General features: G+C 40.8%; 1 protein-coding gene across 1 annotated transcript; it reads right to left on the minus strand.

The window, feature by feature from the left end:
* Positions 1 to 5796: 5796 nt before the first annotated feature.
* Positions 5797 to 9659, minus strand: LOC113589592 (potassium voltage-gated channel subfamily A member 2). Its single transcript, XM_027029322.3, has 2 exons — positions 9492 to 9659; positions 5797 to 8622 (listed from the first exon to the last, which is right to left on the minus strand). The coding sequence occupies exon 2, from the start codon at positions 8513 to 8515 to the stop codon at positions 7034 to 7036; it is 1482 nt and encodes a 493-aa protein (XP_026885123.2). The 5' UTR covers positions 8516 to 8622; positions 9492 to 9659; the 3' UTR covers positions 5797 to 7033.
* Positions 9660 to 15579: the final 5920 nt, after the last annotated feature.

The raw sequence follows: 15579 nt of genomic DNA on the forward strand, positions 1-15579 counted from the left end.
TCCATTGTGAACAAGAGGAGGATAGGACCCCTTTGGCTTGCTGACTGGAGGTTTGGACTCAGACATGTGTAAAGCTGCTTTGTTAGAATGGCTTTTGCAAAAAGCGCTGTATAAATACATTTGACTTTCATGAAATATTAAATATTAGGAGGTAGAGCTGCCATGATATCAGGTCATGCATTCATCATGCAGCTGCTAGGTGTAGCAAGCAGCAGAATTTAAAACAAAGAATGCATATGAGCAAGCTACAGCTCATTCAACATTACAGATTGTTGTGTTGTGCATAAATGACCTAAAGTGAGTAACGAATGTTTCTATTTAATATATATTAAATACCAGTATATGCCACTAGAGTTAAATGTTTATTAGCCTATAATGCAGAATCCTGGTATTGAAAGTTCACTACTCTTCTCAAGTATTCCCCACTATGGTTGGCTTAGTAAAATATTAACCTGTTCATAATTGAAGTAATTGTTAATATGTTTGTTGACATTCATTGTTAAGATAAGGTATTAACCTTACCAATTATCTTAACAACTAATGTCAACAAACTATGCCCAGCTAATGATGTTCATAGCTGTAATGCTAACCAGTGCTAAATTCATGTACCTAATAGCGTGTAATACCTACACGAGCATGAATAACAGCTGCGATTTGATTTGGTATGGACTGAACAAATTTCTGGATAAAGGCAACATCAATGTTCAGACACTCTTGCAGATGTCGTGGATGCCTTCCCTAGGGTCTTCCCTAGCCTCGTGATTCCAGGTAGTCCCACATATTTGCAAATCCACATATTTGCAAATCCACCATGCAAATCCTGAGATTTTGCGGACCAGTCAAGATGTGTGAATCAATCAATCAGTCACATTGGCAGCTCTGTGAATGTGAGAGTTCTTATCTTGGAATACAGGGATATGAACGTTATGTTCCTCAGTAAGATGATGTGCAAAAGGCAAAACCTGGTTGTTGCACACCTCGCAGCATGTCGCAACATCCTTGTGCAACACCATCTGTGAGAGCCTCAAGTTAGTAACACCTTAAACACACAAGGTGACTAATGTTTTGTCCAGGGAGCTTATAATTGTGTTTTACCTTCCTGTATTCAGACCACCCCATATTATGACTGCCATTCCATGGTAATGACCACTTATACTTGACCAGTGTAGAAAATTGTTGGAAGCTATAACAATAATAATAATAATAATAATAATAATAATAATAATAATAATAATCATCATCATCATCATCATCAATAAAATCCATTTTTATTTTACTGTTTTGTCTCTTTTTTTGCAAATTAATCACTCAATCACTGAACAGTGACACAGAGAGTCTAACAATAACTGTACAAAAGTGCACTAAAAACAATTACACTAATTAATGGATAGCAAAAGGGCAGGTAGATAAATGGATTAACAAAAGATCCCTAAAGTCTAACATCTGCCTTAGGTACTGGCTCTAGCTTATTTACATTATTATAACAGTTGTATTTTTAACACATCAATAATTCATTAAAAAAAAAAAAAAATCACATTTATCGTCAGTACCGGTGTATCATGACATCTCTATCGTTAGTGCAACCGAGCGGGAACTATTCAGAGTTTTGCCATTGCATATAGCACGGTTTGGTACGTTGTTACTTTTTGGTTGCGTGTTTAAAGCGCGCACTCATGGGATAACTTTCTCCCATTTCAGTAGACGAGTTGAGCGAATGTCAGTGTAATAGGGAAAATTAGAGCAGTTAATTTGAGGTAAATAATGCACCAGTTTAATATAAAATTTGTCAGTTGTTAAAGAAAATATTCATTTTGATTTCCACTTACCGGTGTTTCCTTGCTCTCTCATGTTAAATAAATAAATAGGGGACCAAAATCCTGCTTCTCATTTACCTTACATCTAAGTGGCTAGCAAATAAAGTACCCGTTACTTGAGTGTCTGTGTATTACTGTTTACACTGGCTACATGAGGGATATTTCATGAAGCCTTATCTCTCTGCTTGGTAAGATATATCAATATCTTATACTCTATTGATAGTTCAAGGAATCATACAGAGTAGCATGCACTCAGCAAACTAAAGGCATATGAGCCAACAATGGCTTTATTGTCTGATTCTTCAGTATGAAACCATGAATTCTGCATAATATATAAATTCTGCTTTAATAGCAAAAATATTTTCCCCATCAAATAGCAAATGAAATGCTGCACTGTATTGTGGTTTGTGGGGGTATTTCTCCTTTAAGAACAATATGCGTCTGTCTCCTTGGCTGTTTTTCAGTCCACCCATAACAGAGTGAGGGAGGCATGGTACATGGGAACCTGTGTTCTTGGAACCAAGACCAGACCATATGGCAGTTTAGCCATGAAGAGGAGAGGTCAGATCATCAAAGAAGATGATGATTCAAAGCTAACTTCAACTGGAAGGAGAATTGTTCAGTGTGTTTCAGTGAGGATATAAAGGAGAGTGGAATTCATGATACAGGAGAACACCTCTAGGGGGCACTAAAGATAAACCAATAGGTGCTCCTTTCCTGAGCATCCCGCTGTACCAGTTCTTCTCATATTCAAATCTGCTCTGAGAATATACATGAAAATATGAACTAGGCCTTCTCACCTTCTTCTAAAACATTTGTGTGATCTCACTTCTTCATTTCTGCCTACCCAAGGTTCCTGTTACAAGAATAAACCAAGCCATCCAAAACTCAGAAAGAAAAAAGGAAAAAGAGGAATAATTAATAACTGAATGGCTGTGTGATATGTACATTGCACAAACCAGGATTTGCTATGTTTCATGTATTGCAAGAAGAGTAGAGCATGGACTGGTGTAGAAAATTAAGTGTGCCAACATTATCTCATGATGCATGAAGGTGTCATAGTATTTCCTGAACCTCTCCTTCTCACTTTACCTGCATCTTTCCTACACCTCTGCTTCTTATTCTCACTGTATCACTGTTTCATCCTTCTCCCAAACATCCCATCATACCTCCCCACTGTCTCTCCCTCCTCATCTCCTCAAAACCAGCCTTTGAACACCCCTCTTATTCTCCCCTCCTCTCAAGCATGCTCCTTTAGCCTTCCTTCAGTGTTTCTTGCTATCCTCAGTGAGGATCTATTTCTAGCACACTCTATTCTCCCTTCTGAATGTATACATGGACACATTCTGTGCTTAAAGCCGAGACAGGAAAAGGTTTCTAATAGGTCTCTATCCTGAAAATCTGTTGTTATAAAGCTTCCTACTGGACTCATTAATAAATTCTAACAGCAAAAAGCTTTCTGAATTGGAGTGTGGTGAAACAGTGCAGTAATGCTTTGATTCTTTTTCCTAAATTATCCAAATGATAGTTCAAAGCTTGCTCTGAGCACCACTGTGGCATTCAGACAATGCACAATATGGGGGGTGGGGGTGATGCTGTGTTTTGCATTGTCTTTTACCCCCCCCCCACACACACACACTTACATACATCAACTGAACACTGAAAAGAAAACTACAAACAGGTCTGAGATTGTTTCATTTTCATTGTTGATGTTGCTTTGAGACAGATTATATGCTCAGATCTTTTAGTTATTAGATTGTCCTTTTGTACTATTAAAGTGCATCTCAGAAAAGTAGAAGGTATTGAATCTCTTCATTTTCTTCCATACCCTGTTGTTATTTTAAAAATAATTTAGTATATTTTCTTGTTGTAGAAAAGAAAAAAAAAGGCTTAATTGTAGATCATACTACAGATGGGAAGACAGAAGAAGTAAGCTACATGTTAGATCTGTATGCTTCTGGTCTAAAGCTATTCTGTGCAGCCAGTCTGGGAAAAGTAAGTGTGTGTTATACTAACACAGATTTCAAACAGATCAGAACATATTTGCTCATTGTTAAATCATTATTTGCATTATATTCTGCATATGCAATGTGTAGATCTGCCCAAAATCTGCATTATTTGAACACACCTCTATGCCAGAGTTGAAGAATTCTAAGCTGGCTGTGTTTCCTTAAGAGCACAGTTGGCTATGAGTTCTAGAACCCTTAATTAAATGCTGGAGCACTGCACAAATAAACACTTTACACAGCATGCTGTACATACACAACAAAAAACACAGTGTTGCATATTGAGCAAGGAATTCAGAAGATTTAAAGCCTATCCTTTACTCATATTCAGTCAAATTCAGCATTAACTCAAATTCAATGCCTATTTGATCTTTCACTAGATAATGTTTCAGTATTATAAAAATGTCCATGGAGATTTTATGCATGGACTGCTGATGATCAGTTCCAAGAAACAGAGAAAATAGTATTCAGTGGTGAAGTGCTAATGTTTGATAGGCTGTACAGTTTGATGAAATGAGCCAATCACACCAGATTTTCAACCAACACTTCAACATTTTCATCCTCTTGCAGTTAATCCAGATATACAGTATTGTATTAAAAACCAGTACTGCATATAGAAATACACTGCAAGGAAAACCGTGATTGTTTTTGTTTGATATGATGACTCTGTTGCCAAAGATTAGAAGGATGCCTATGATGCAACGACAGCAACAATGCCTTACAACATTCATTGCTCCAACAGAAACAGCTAAACGGACAATTTAACAACAAACACAAAACAAGTCAAAGGGTGCACCTGCGACCAGCCTGATGACGGTGCTTTGTGAATCCTCCACTTACAAAAGTGCTAAATGTGCAACAAGAAAACAGCTATTCACAGAGGTATATTTTTCATTGTTACGTCTGGCTCACGATGCATCCAGGTCACAATTGGTCATACCTGAACTCTCAAATAATAGCAATGAAATAAAACATTTGGCATGTGCAAATGTGCTGATGATACATCCTTCTCAGGTACAATATACATGTTCATTTCCATGCATAGAATGCAAAGTTCCTTGACTGCTTGCACGAGTTATTATATGTATTTTCTTTCCATAGGCACAGGCTACCAAACTCACCCATTTTAGGTGAATCCGGTTTTTAATCTCTACCTTCAGTCTTGATGCAAATAGCCAAAATACCTTCTCTACAGCCATGCTTTTCTGGCCTGAGCTCAAAACATGTCTGACAACTAACACCTATGAGAAATCACTTGCTTTGAATACTCCAGCATCAGTATTTACAGTATTTTTTTTTAAAGTAAAGATGGAGATACTTTTAACACATGAAGAAACTTCATGAATGCTACAACCAAGTGTTTTTCCTATGCATTCGAGATCAAACAAAAAGCATAAAAGCACCATGAAATTCACTGCATTGCTTAAGTAGTTCTTAGCAACCAAGAGGCTTTAATATCTGGCTAAATTACTCTATTGTAGCCACTCTCAAAAATGCAATAGATGTCATTCTAACATCCTGAAAAGGATGTAGAACATAGTGATCCATGAGGTTCTAGGGCTTGGTGACATGGCCCTCTCGCATGTCTGACTTGTTCTGCCCCTACCTGCTCCCCAGCCTTGTCCTTGACAGAAGAATTAAAAGAACATGTGCATTTGGCTCACCTGCAGATGCAGTGGGAAGGTCAAGGGAAGCTCAGAGGACAACCACCCTGCACTAGCAGCTGCTGCAGTGCACAACATTAACTCACTGCAGCTGTGTACTGCTGCCATACCTCTGCCTAAATGAACCCAAGGGCAAATTAAACAAAAAACGTAAATTAAAAAAAAAAAAAAAAAAATAAAAAAAAAAATAATAATATATATATATATATATATATATATATATATATATATATATATATATATATATATATATATATATATATATATAAATGCTAAACCATGAAAACAGTATTAGTGACCAGGATCGTTACTGTAAGGTACATACCATAATCATGTGGGTCTAAATATATTCATGCTTACAGAATGATTGATTGTTTTGTTGAACAGAAAATTCATGCTGCTAAGTTTGTTTTTGAGGTCATGCAACATTAGAGCATTTCCTTGTTTAAAAGGCAAAACATGGGATATTTATTGTTTTATGGATTACAAAGTAATTTGATTGGGGAGATTACAGTATAAACTAACTATGGCTTGTTTAGCTTCAAAGTACTTTGAATCTCCCCTATAAACTAGATAATATCTGTAGCTAAATAATGCATTGCATGAATTGTGTTATGATTTTATCACATGTATTGGCTGTCAGTGTTCTAATTGTGAGCTAGTGCCATGAAAAGGGTGCAATGTTAACAATGGCATTACCACAAACCTAAATAATAAATAATGGCACAGAAATATCCAGTCTGTCTTAAAAGCTTTTCATTAAGATTGCCTTACTGAGTGGATAGGTGTAAGTATAGTCTATAGCCTACATACGAAAGCTACTGTGGTTCCAAAGATAATGATTTCCCAATACAAGCAGAATATTTCAAAGTACATTGTCACTCTGGAAGCAAGTATTATAATGATTAAAAAAATGTACTGCTCTTAGCAAAAATAACTTTCATCTGAGTGCAATTTATACATTTCCATCATGGGTACTACGTGTGCACTGTGAGAATGTTCAGCTATCATTTTGTCAGACGTTTAGCAAAAGCAGCGGCAATGGAGGAAGCGCTTATTCCTATATACTTATTTCATTATTACACAACTTAAGAGGCTTTTGGTTTCTTACAGAAGAGGCTTTACGGAAGCAAGGATGGGTGGGTAACATTTAAGGGTAGGATACTTTAGTGATGATGCATACATGGTACAAGGTGTTTTATTTGTTTTTGGTGGTTTAAAGTGTGGAACCCTAATGACTTTGTCTGTTCATTCTTTCCTATTCTGTTCCTACTGTTCAGCTCCTTTTGAGGAAGGTTGGATATTTGAATGAGATTTGCACAGTCTAAAGATAATTGCATGCAGACCCAAATTATTAATTGGATTATGGAGAGGATCTCATATTGAGGCCCAAGATGTTTGAACAGGAAAATTCATATCAATAACAGGGGTTCTGACACTTCCTGATCATCTTTAAAAAGTGCTGTGCTACAGCTTCTCGACTTCTGCAGTCTGAAACTTGCATCTCACACATTACTACCTCTCAATTTATTGTTATGATCTCAGTTGATTAAACATCTGTCAACATTTTTTTGATATTGACATAGTTTGTGCTGGCCAGAGTGCAGTTGCCTTTTTTGAGGTCCTCTCCCTGCAGGTCCTCATTGCTGTTGTTGACCCCTTCCTGTATCTCCATATAGTCAGATTTGCTGATGGTGGAACCAATCTGACTTCTATTCAGTTCCTCTTGAGAATCAATGTTGGGGACATTAACCTGCAGATACTGTGCCTGCTCTTCACCCTCCGTCTCACGGTTGTAGAAGTAGTTGAAGTTTGAAACAATGACAGGCACAGGCAAGGCGATGGTTAGCACACCAGCAATGGCACAGAGAGAGCCGACAATCTTCCCACCGATGGTAGTGGGTACCATGTCTCCATAGCCAACAGTCGTCATAGAAACCACAGCCCACCAGAAGGCATCAGGGATGCTGTAGAACTGGGACTCAGGCTCGTCTGCCTCGGCAAAGTAGACAGCACTAGAGAAGAGGATGACTCCAATGAAAAGGAAGAAGATGAGCAAGCCGAGCTCCCTCATACTAGCTTTCAGGGTCTGCCCCAGAATCTGGAGTCCTTTGGAGTGGCGGGAAAGTTTGAAGATCCTGAAGACCCTCACCAGTCGGATGACTCTCAGAATGGCTAAAGACATGGCCTGCTGCCCCTGCTGACCATCTTCCGCTTTCTCAGCCAGTTCTGTTCCTAGTGTGATGAAATAGGGGATAATGGCCACCACATCAATCATATTCATGATGTTCACAAAGAAACTGGCTTTACTGGGGCAGGCAAAGAACCGAACCAGGAATTCAAAGGAGAACCAGATTATGCAGAGTGTCTCCAGGATAAAGAAAGGGTCAGTGAAATAGGTGGATGTGTAGTCGGTGGTGGAGTTGGCATTGTAATTGCGGACTTTTTGCATCTCCGCCTCATCAATGCGGAAGATAGGTAAAGTCTCCAAACAGAAGCTGACTATAGATATAAGAATCACCATAACAGATATAATGGCTATAATCCTGGCTGGACCTGAACTTTCTGGATACTCAAAAAGAAGCCAGACCTGCTTTTGAAACTCATTATCAGGCAATGGCCTCTCCTCTTCTTTGATGAAACCTTCATCCTCCCTGAACATCTCAATAGCTTCTTCTCCAAGTTGATAAAACCGAATTTCCTCCGAGAATATATCCAGAGTCACATTTACAGGCCGACGTAGTCTACCTCCAGACTGATAGTAGTAGAGGATGGCGTCAAAGCTCGGCCGGTTCCTATCAAAAAAATATTCATTCCTTAAAGGATCAAAGTATCTCATCCGCTTTTTTGGGTCTCCGAGCAAAGTCTTCGGAAACTTTGAGAGGGTCTTGAGCTGTGTCTCGAAGCGCAGGCCTGAAACGTTGATGACAACTCTCCTGCAACCCTCTTGCTCAGGCTCTGCATCATAGTCCTGAGGGTGACCATGGTGGGCCAACGCCTCATCTGAGGGGTCACCCGTGGCCACCGTCATCACATAGGAGGGTGAGGCCTGCACTTTTCACCTGAGCCGGGCACCAGCGGGTGGGAAAATGGAGAGAGGCAGTTTGAGATGTAGGGTGCTTGGCACTGGATGTTTCACTGAAATACAACAAGCAGACACAGCTGAACACCTCTTCTGGGTACTTTTTGCAATAAAAATAATCACCCTTAAAAACCTGATCAGGCCTAAAACAAAATCATGAAATCATTCACCAAATATTTCTCACAGTAAAGCAGAAAACATTTTGCTCTATTCTCCACATGTTTAATTACTTGTGAGAAACTAAAACATAAAACATCCTCCCCTCTGAAATAATCAAACAGACCACATGCTTAATATAATAAGAAGGGTTTCTATTCAGAGAATTACCATTCAGTCTCTACAGCAAGTAAAATCCACAAAGAAAAGTAAACATTTTTATGGAAAGCAGCAATTAGCTTACATAAAAGAACATCAAGCACCCATAATCAAAAGTGAAAACTTCTTTATTAACCAAAGCAAAGTCTTGTCTATGCATTCTGTGCTATACGACATTTAATATCAGTCCCTATGACAGAGCCCCCCCCCCAACAATACAAGTTATCAATATAGGTAAACTATACGTTTTTAAAATCACTCAGATGCTAAGAAGGCCACAAACGGCAAATATTCATACATGTTCGATGATTGAATGCTAGTCCAAAAATGGTGCTAGTAGCATATAAAATGTTCAACAGCGACAGGCAATGAAAAATTAAACTGCAGGAAAATTTCGTGCATATGAAGTCTATACCGCTCCCCATGCATTGATTTTGTAACTGAATATTGCTACGAAAATAAAATCATAAAGGAACAAGTGTATGCAACACTCCTAAAACATAACTTGATATGACTTGTGAACACTATTTAGTATCTTAAGGTGATGTTTATAAATGAAAATAGACCAGTCGAAATCATCAGGATTATACACAGATGTAGGCTACTGTACCTCTCTGGATAAACTTCTACCGTCGAAGGCACCGGCGTCGCTTTCATCTGGGTGCCAGAAGTGACAACGAGCTCCCGTGGCGAAGACAGCACGAGTGTCCGGGCGCCCGTGATGGAAATGCCAAATATTTGTCCGATGCCGTAAATTCCGGCCGACGTCTATCCCAGCTTTCGGTGTACCGACGTATTGTGCAGAGGGACGATAGCAGAAAGGAGGGGGAGAGGTACAGTATGCGGGTGTGTCTTCCTCTCCCCTCTTCTTGGTTTCGCGGCAGGTTGTTTGAAGAGGTCACGAAGCGAGAGTGAACAGCGGTGAAAGGCAAACAGGGAATGTACACTTCACTTAATATTCAAGGGATCGATGCACACAAAACAGGTCTTCACAGGTAGCCATCACAGATGTGAGAAAACCTATATCAGTAAAGGCAGTCCTGTTAGAGGTGGAAGCATCCACATAGATGTCAGATATCATTTTTGATAGCTCTCGTTTAGTTGAATAAATTAGATGAATAAAATAAGCATAACGCGCAAAGCTTTTACATTTGCAAAATGAGGCATTCTGCGTGGTAATATCAGACTTGGTGATTATAGCACAAGCTTAACTTTACGGATGTGTGAGCAAAGTCATTGCAGCACTTTCCCTTCCATTTGAGAAGCTATACTGAAATGTATTATTTGAATGTATATCGTGTAATTGTGATATCCAGGCAGAAAAAAACACCTGGCAGTCTAGCAAATTGAATGTCACGGATCTCCACAATTCTGCACGGACGGCCACAAAATTGAAATCGCAATGCATAAAAATCACCAAAAAGCCTCAACAGGCAGTTCCAGCATCTCTGTCAGCTACCTCTCCCCACCTTCCTCCTTCGCAATCGCAGATAAATTGCATTTTTGTAAATATATGCTTTTAGACTTTGTCGCAATATGATGAGTTATCACAAGCAGCCATGATTAGATGGTTACTTAAAGCGTTAAATCGAATCTGCAGTTAGGTATTGCTGTGCATACTAAGGCGCGGTATGGTAGGCTGAAGAGCGTGCTCTCCAGCTGCGCTAGAGCACTTCTTACTTTTCCGCAGAGTTGGCAGTTTTAAAGGAGGCGTTTCCAACTGTGAGTAGTGTCCTCGCGACCTTCTGAAGGATTTGCAACTACCACTTAGAATTTTAGAATTACTCTACAAGACCAATTATTTAAACTCAAAACAAAAATGTGAATCGATGGCAAATGGAACAACAAGCCTTTCTGGAATGACTTAATTTGTTGATAATCAGCATGACAGATAACACCTGCAAACTCATCTGGGGAAGGCAGTGGGTAAATGTCAAATCTGTGTCAGAATCTTGATCTGTGAGTATCCATAGATGTGAAATGCTGGTAGGCTCTTGATCAAGGAATTCCCAAAATAACCCTATGGTCTGCTCCAAGTTACCAGAAGAACTACACATTCTGGATATACTCTTATATTTGAGGTTTTCACTGGAATCAGTTACTGCTGAATATCCAAGCCATTGAGGCTGCTCCATTTACGACAGCTATGTTTTACAACTGGACTAAAGTATAAAATTCAACCAACTTCATTTGAATCTAAGCATGCAAAAATGTAATCCAATTTAACAAATCCAGACTTAGTTCTAAAACCTCTTGAGCTGACTCTTGATCCTCTGTAGAGTACATTCAGAGCCTGGCTAAAGTAACTTGGATTCACAACAACAGCATTTTCTTTTTAGATTTCTACTTCTCTAACAACCTTACCAACATTTCTTGAAGCAGATAACATGTTAGCATGGTAATGTACTATGAGACTGACTTGTAGCTCTGGAACCATTTTTAATTCTTCAGCTTTGTTATTTATTTATTTATTATTCTTTGGAATACCTGATTCTATTCATTAGAAACTCATTTAGCTTTTGGCAGCTACCAAACAAGAGATCCAAGCAGCGTGGTCCTGATCATTTTCTTTTGTTAATGTACAATTAACAGTAACAACAACAAAAATCTGGCAAAATGTTTAGGCTATCTGTGGTTCACTCTGATGAAAGTTGTTATTTAAGGTGACAAGTGATTTGTTTAAGCACATCTCTTTTGCTTGGGGAATAGGGGACAAAAGAGGGTCAAGCTAGTATTTCTGATTAGTGACTCAGGGTCCTGTTGTTATATTTCCTCTGTGGACAAGGCCTGTATTATTGCTACATACACATACACTATATTGCCAAAAGTATTTACGCACCCGTGCAAATTGAATTCAGGTGTTCCAATCACTTCCATGGCCACAGGTGTATAAAATCAAGTACACAGTTATGCAGACTGCTTCTGCAAACATTTGTGAAAGAATGGTTCGCTCTCAGGAGCTCAGTGAATTACAGCGTGGTACTATGATAGGATGCCACCAGTGGAACAAGTACAGTCGTGAAATTTCCTCGCTCCTAAATATTCTACAGTTAACTGTCAGTGGTATTATAACAAAGTGGAAGCGATTGGGAACAATAGCAATTCAGCCACAAAGTGGTAGGCCACATAAAATGACAGAGAGGGGTCAGCTGATGCTGAGGCGCATAGTGCGCAGAGGTTCTCCTGGGTGAGAAGTTGCATCCAAGCCTTATATCACCAAGCAAAATGTAAAGCGTGCAGTGGTGTAAAGCATGCCACCACTGAACTCTAGAGCAGTGGAGATGTGTTCTGTGGAGTGACAAATCACACTTCTCCGTCTGGCAAGCCAATGGATGAGTCTGGATTTGGTGGTTGCCAGGAGAATGGTACTTGTCTGACTGCATTGTGCCAAGTCTAAAGTTTGATGGAGGGGGGATTATGGTGTGGGGTTGTTTTTCAGGAGTTGGGCTCAGTCTCTTAGTTCCAGTGAAAGGAACTGTTAATGCTTAAGCAAACCAAGAGATTTTGGACAATTTCATGCTCCCAACTTTGTGGGAAAAGTTTGGGCATGGCCACTTCCTGTTCCTGCACACCAGTGCACCAAGCAAGGTCCATAAAGACATGGATGAGTGAGTTTGGTGTGGAAGAGCTTGACTAGCCTGCACAGAGTCCTGACCTCAGTCCGATAGAGCACCTTTGGGATAAATTAGAGTGGAGACTGTGAGCCAGACCTTTTTGTCCAAAATCAGTGCCTGATGCGCTTGGGAAGAACAGACAAAAATTCCCATAAACACACTGTCACGGTACGGCCCCTCCCCCCTCAAGTGTCTCTGTCTGTGTGTGCGTCCATATTACCACGCCCTCTTGTGTTGTGCACCTGAACCTTGTTGTGTGTAATTGTCAAAAGTGTATATAAGTCTCGTGACGTATCGTGAAAGTTGTCGGTGTTTGACCCACGTAGTGTGTTTGTGTGTGTTGAGTCATGCTTGTTATTCAAACGTCTGTTCTGTACAACGTGCCTCGTCCCCGCATCCTCCTTAACCCGTTAAACGTCACAGAAACACCGACCAACCGAGGATGCCTGGGAAAGGCAAGAAGAAGAAGGGGAGGAAAGGAAGTCAACGCCTCCCACAGCACATGCAGCGAAGCCTCCCGTGTTCTTGGGCACCCTCCTGACTCCATGTGTGGAAGCAGGGGAGTCATATGGAACCCCGGCAGACGACCGGGACTGGTATAACGATTTCCAGTCCTCGGAGTTGGACTCTTTGGACCCCTACGTTCCAGCAGTAAGACCTTCCCTCATCCTGGCATCGCTTCATGGAGCTACTGGGAGGGAGGAACCCGCTGATCAATTTTGGAGGGGCCCTGTGTATGGTCCGGGATCGGACGGTGCAGAGTCCTACAGAGAATAGCCGGACCAAGAGGACCGGTACTCGGAAATGGACTCTTCTGGGTCCTACGACCCCTACCTGGACGATCATAGGGGAGACACAGATTATGGAGAGACAGAGGAGTGCAGCGACGTCTGTCTGCAGTCAGATAAGGGTTCCGATTGTGAGGAGGAAGCTCCAACGGAGGTAGAAGAGTACCCTCATAGGGATCTTCCCTCCCACGGCGACACCAAAAGCTCAGAGAGCAAGGAGCCTCCGGCACCCAAGGCACCGCCCAGGGCACACCACCCAGGTGCGAGCAGGCTACCCGGGTGGCTAGCAGGGAGGCACTGTTGTCGGATAAGGACACTCCCCCACCTGAGGCGACGAGCTCCAGATCGTATGCACCTATGCCGAAGTCTCGTGCAGGCAAAAAGGCAGTGGCACCACTACCAGAACCAGGACAGTCGCCGCTACCTAGGCTGGCGAGAGACACTTCCCGTCAAGTTGGTCAGTCTTTGACCCAGCCGACGACTTGGGGACTGGTTGGGATTCCTTCCCTGGACTATTGAATGTGTGTGGTGTTGTTCATGTGCCTGTCCCTGTCACCGTGTCTGTCCCTATTACGCTAAATGTACCGGTCACTTTGTTCCCCTTTGTGTCTGTGCCCGTGCCCATTAGTGTGTCCGTCCCTGTGTCTGTCATCGTCTTGGTCCCTGTCCTTCCCCCCACTACCCTGCTCGTGCTGTCCGTGGCAGATTGTCTGGTCCTCCAACGTCGCCTGTTGGCATTGGTCTCGGGGCCCGGTAGGCTGGCGCGCCAGGAGTTGCGCCCTTGACGGGGAGGCTCTGTCACGGTACAGCCCCTCCCCCCTCAAGTGTCTGTGTTGGTGTGTGTGTTTGTGTCGATGTGTGTATGTGTGCGCGTCCGTATTACCACACCCTCTTGTGTTGTGCACCTCATCCTTGTGTGTAATTGTCAAAAGTGTATATAAGTCTCATGTCGTATCTTGAAAGTTGTCGGTGTTTGACCCACGTAGTGTGTTTGTGTGTGTGTTGAGTCGTGCTTGTTATTAAAACGTCTGTTCTGTTCAACGTGTCTCGTCCTTGCATCCTCCTTAACCCATTAAACGTCACACACACTTCTAAACCTTGTGGAAAGCCTTCCAAGAAGAGTTGAAGCTGTTATAGCTGCAAATGGTGGGCCGACATCATATTAAACTCTATGGATTAAGATTGAGATTCATATGCGTGCGAAGGCAGACGAGCAAATACTTTTGGTGATATAGTTTATATGCTTTACATGGGTCTTTGACAGGTGAGTCATCTTTAACAAAAATTACAGCTATTAAAGCTATTTCTCACTGGGACTGGATTCACATTGCATTAACCTTTAATTATTGCATTAACTTTAATTAAAATTGAAAGCCTCATATCAGAATAATGTGTGTGCATTTATACTTTAATTAAAACTGAAAGGCTCATACCATGTGTTTGTGTGCGCGCGCGCATGGTGCATGTTTGTGTGTGTGTGTGTTAATTTTTGCTCATTTTTTAGGATACAAATATAGAAACATCTGAGAATATAGTGTGATCTCCCTTAGCAAAATGATCATGATAATTTAAAATGCTTTATCCAGAAATCACATGTTTCTTTTTAAAAAATTGAATAGGCAGAAACATTTTGTTTTGGTTATCAGTATTAAGATGTGGATTAACCTTATACTGAGGCTCAGAAAACTGTTCTTATCTGAATAACACTATATAATATGTATGTGATGTGCACATAATGTCTTCTGATAATATATATGTGTGTGCAGCAATCTGGTGAATGGTAGAATGTAAATCTAACCCCAGTGATATTGATTCCAGTTCAGTCTACAACAAAGGTCCTGTAAACCAGGAGAATGCAATCAGTATGCATCAATATGCTTTGGCAATGTTATCAAACCTTTAGGATCAGCAGTGTCTTTAAACATTCATTAGCCCTTTATCTAACCCTATAAATGCTACTATCTCAATACTACATCACAGAGATCATATCTATTTTAATTTATTTTAAATATTTGATACATTTTGATTATTCTTAATACCTCTGCTACACAACCAGAACTATACTAACCTAAACTAAACTCCAGGTAACGTCTGTGATTGTGCTGTTGTAGAATTGTGCAGGATGGCTTGAGGGAGAGCGAGACAGCAGCCCATCATGGCACAATGCCAAGGCCAGCTCACTTTTCCACCCACTGCTGCAGTACCTGCACTGGCAGAACCTGTGGAGAGAATGAAGGACATACCCCCCCGACACAGATAGCAAAACGGTCCGGACACAACAAAGCAGAATGTTACC

Source organism: Electrophorus electricus, chromosome 7 (genome assembly GCF_041902795.1).
Source record: "Electrophorus electricus isolate QZ-2024a chromosome 7, ASM4190279v1, whole genome shotgun sequence".
Taxonomy (NCBI): Eukaryota; Metazoa; Chordata; class Actinopteri; order Gymnotiformes; family Gymnotidae; genus Electrophorus; species Electrophorus electricus.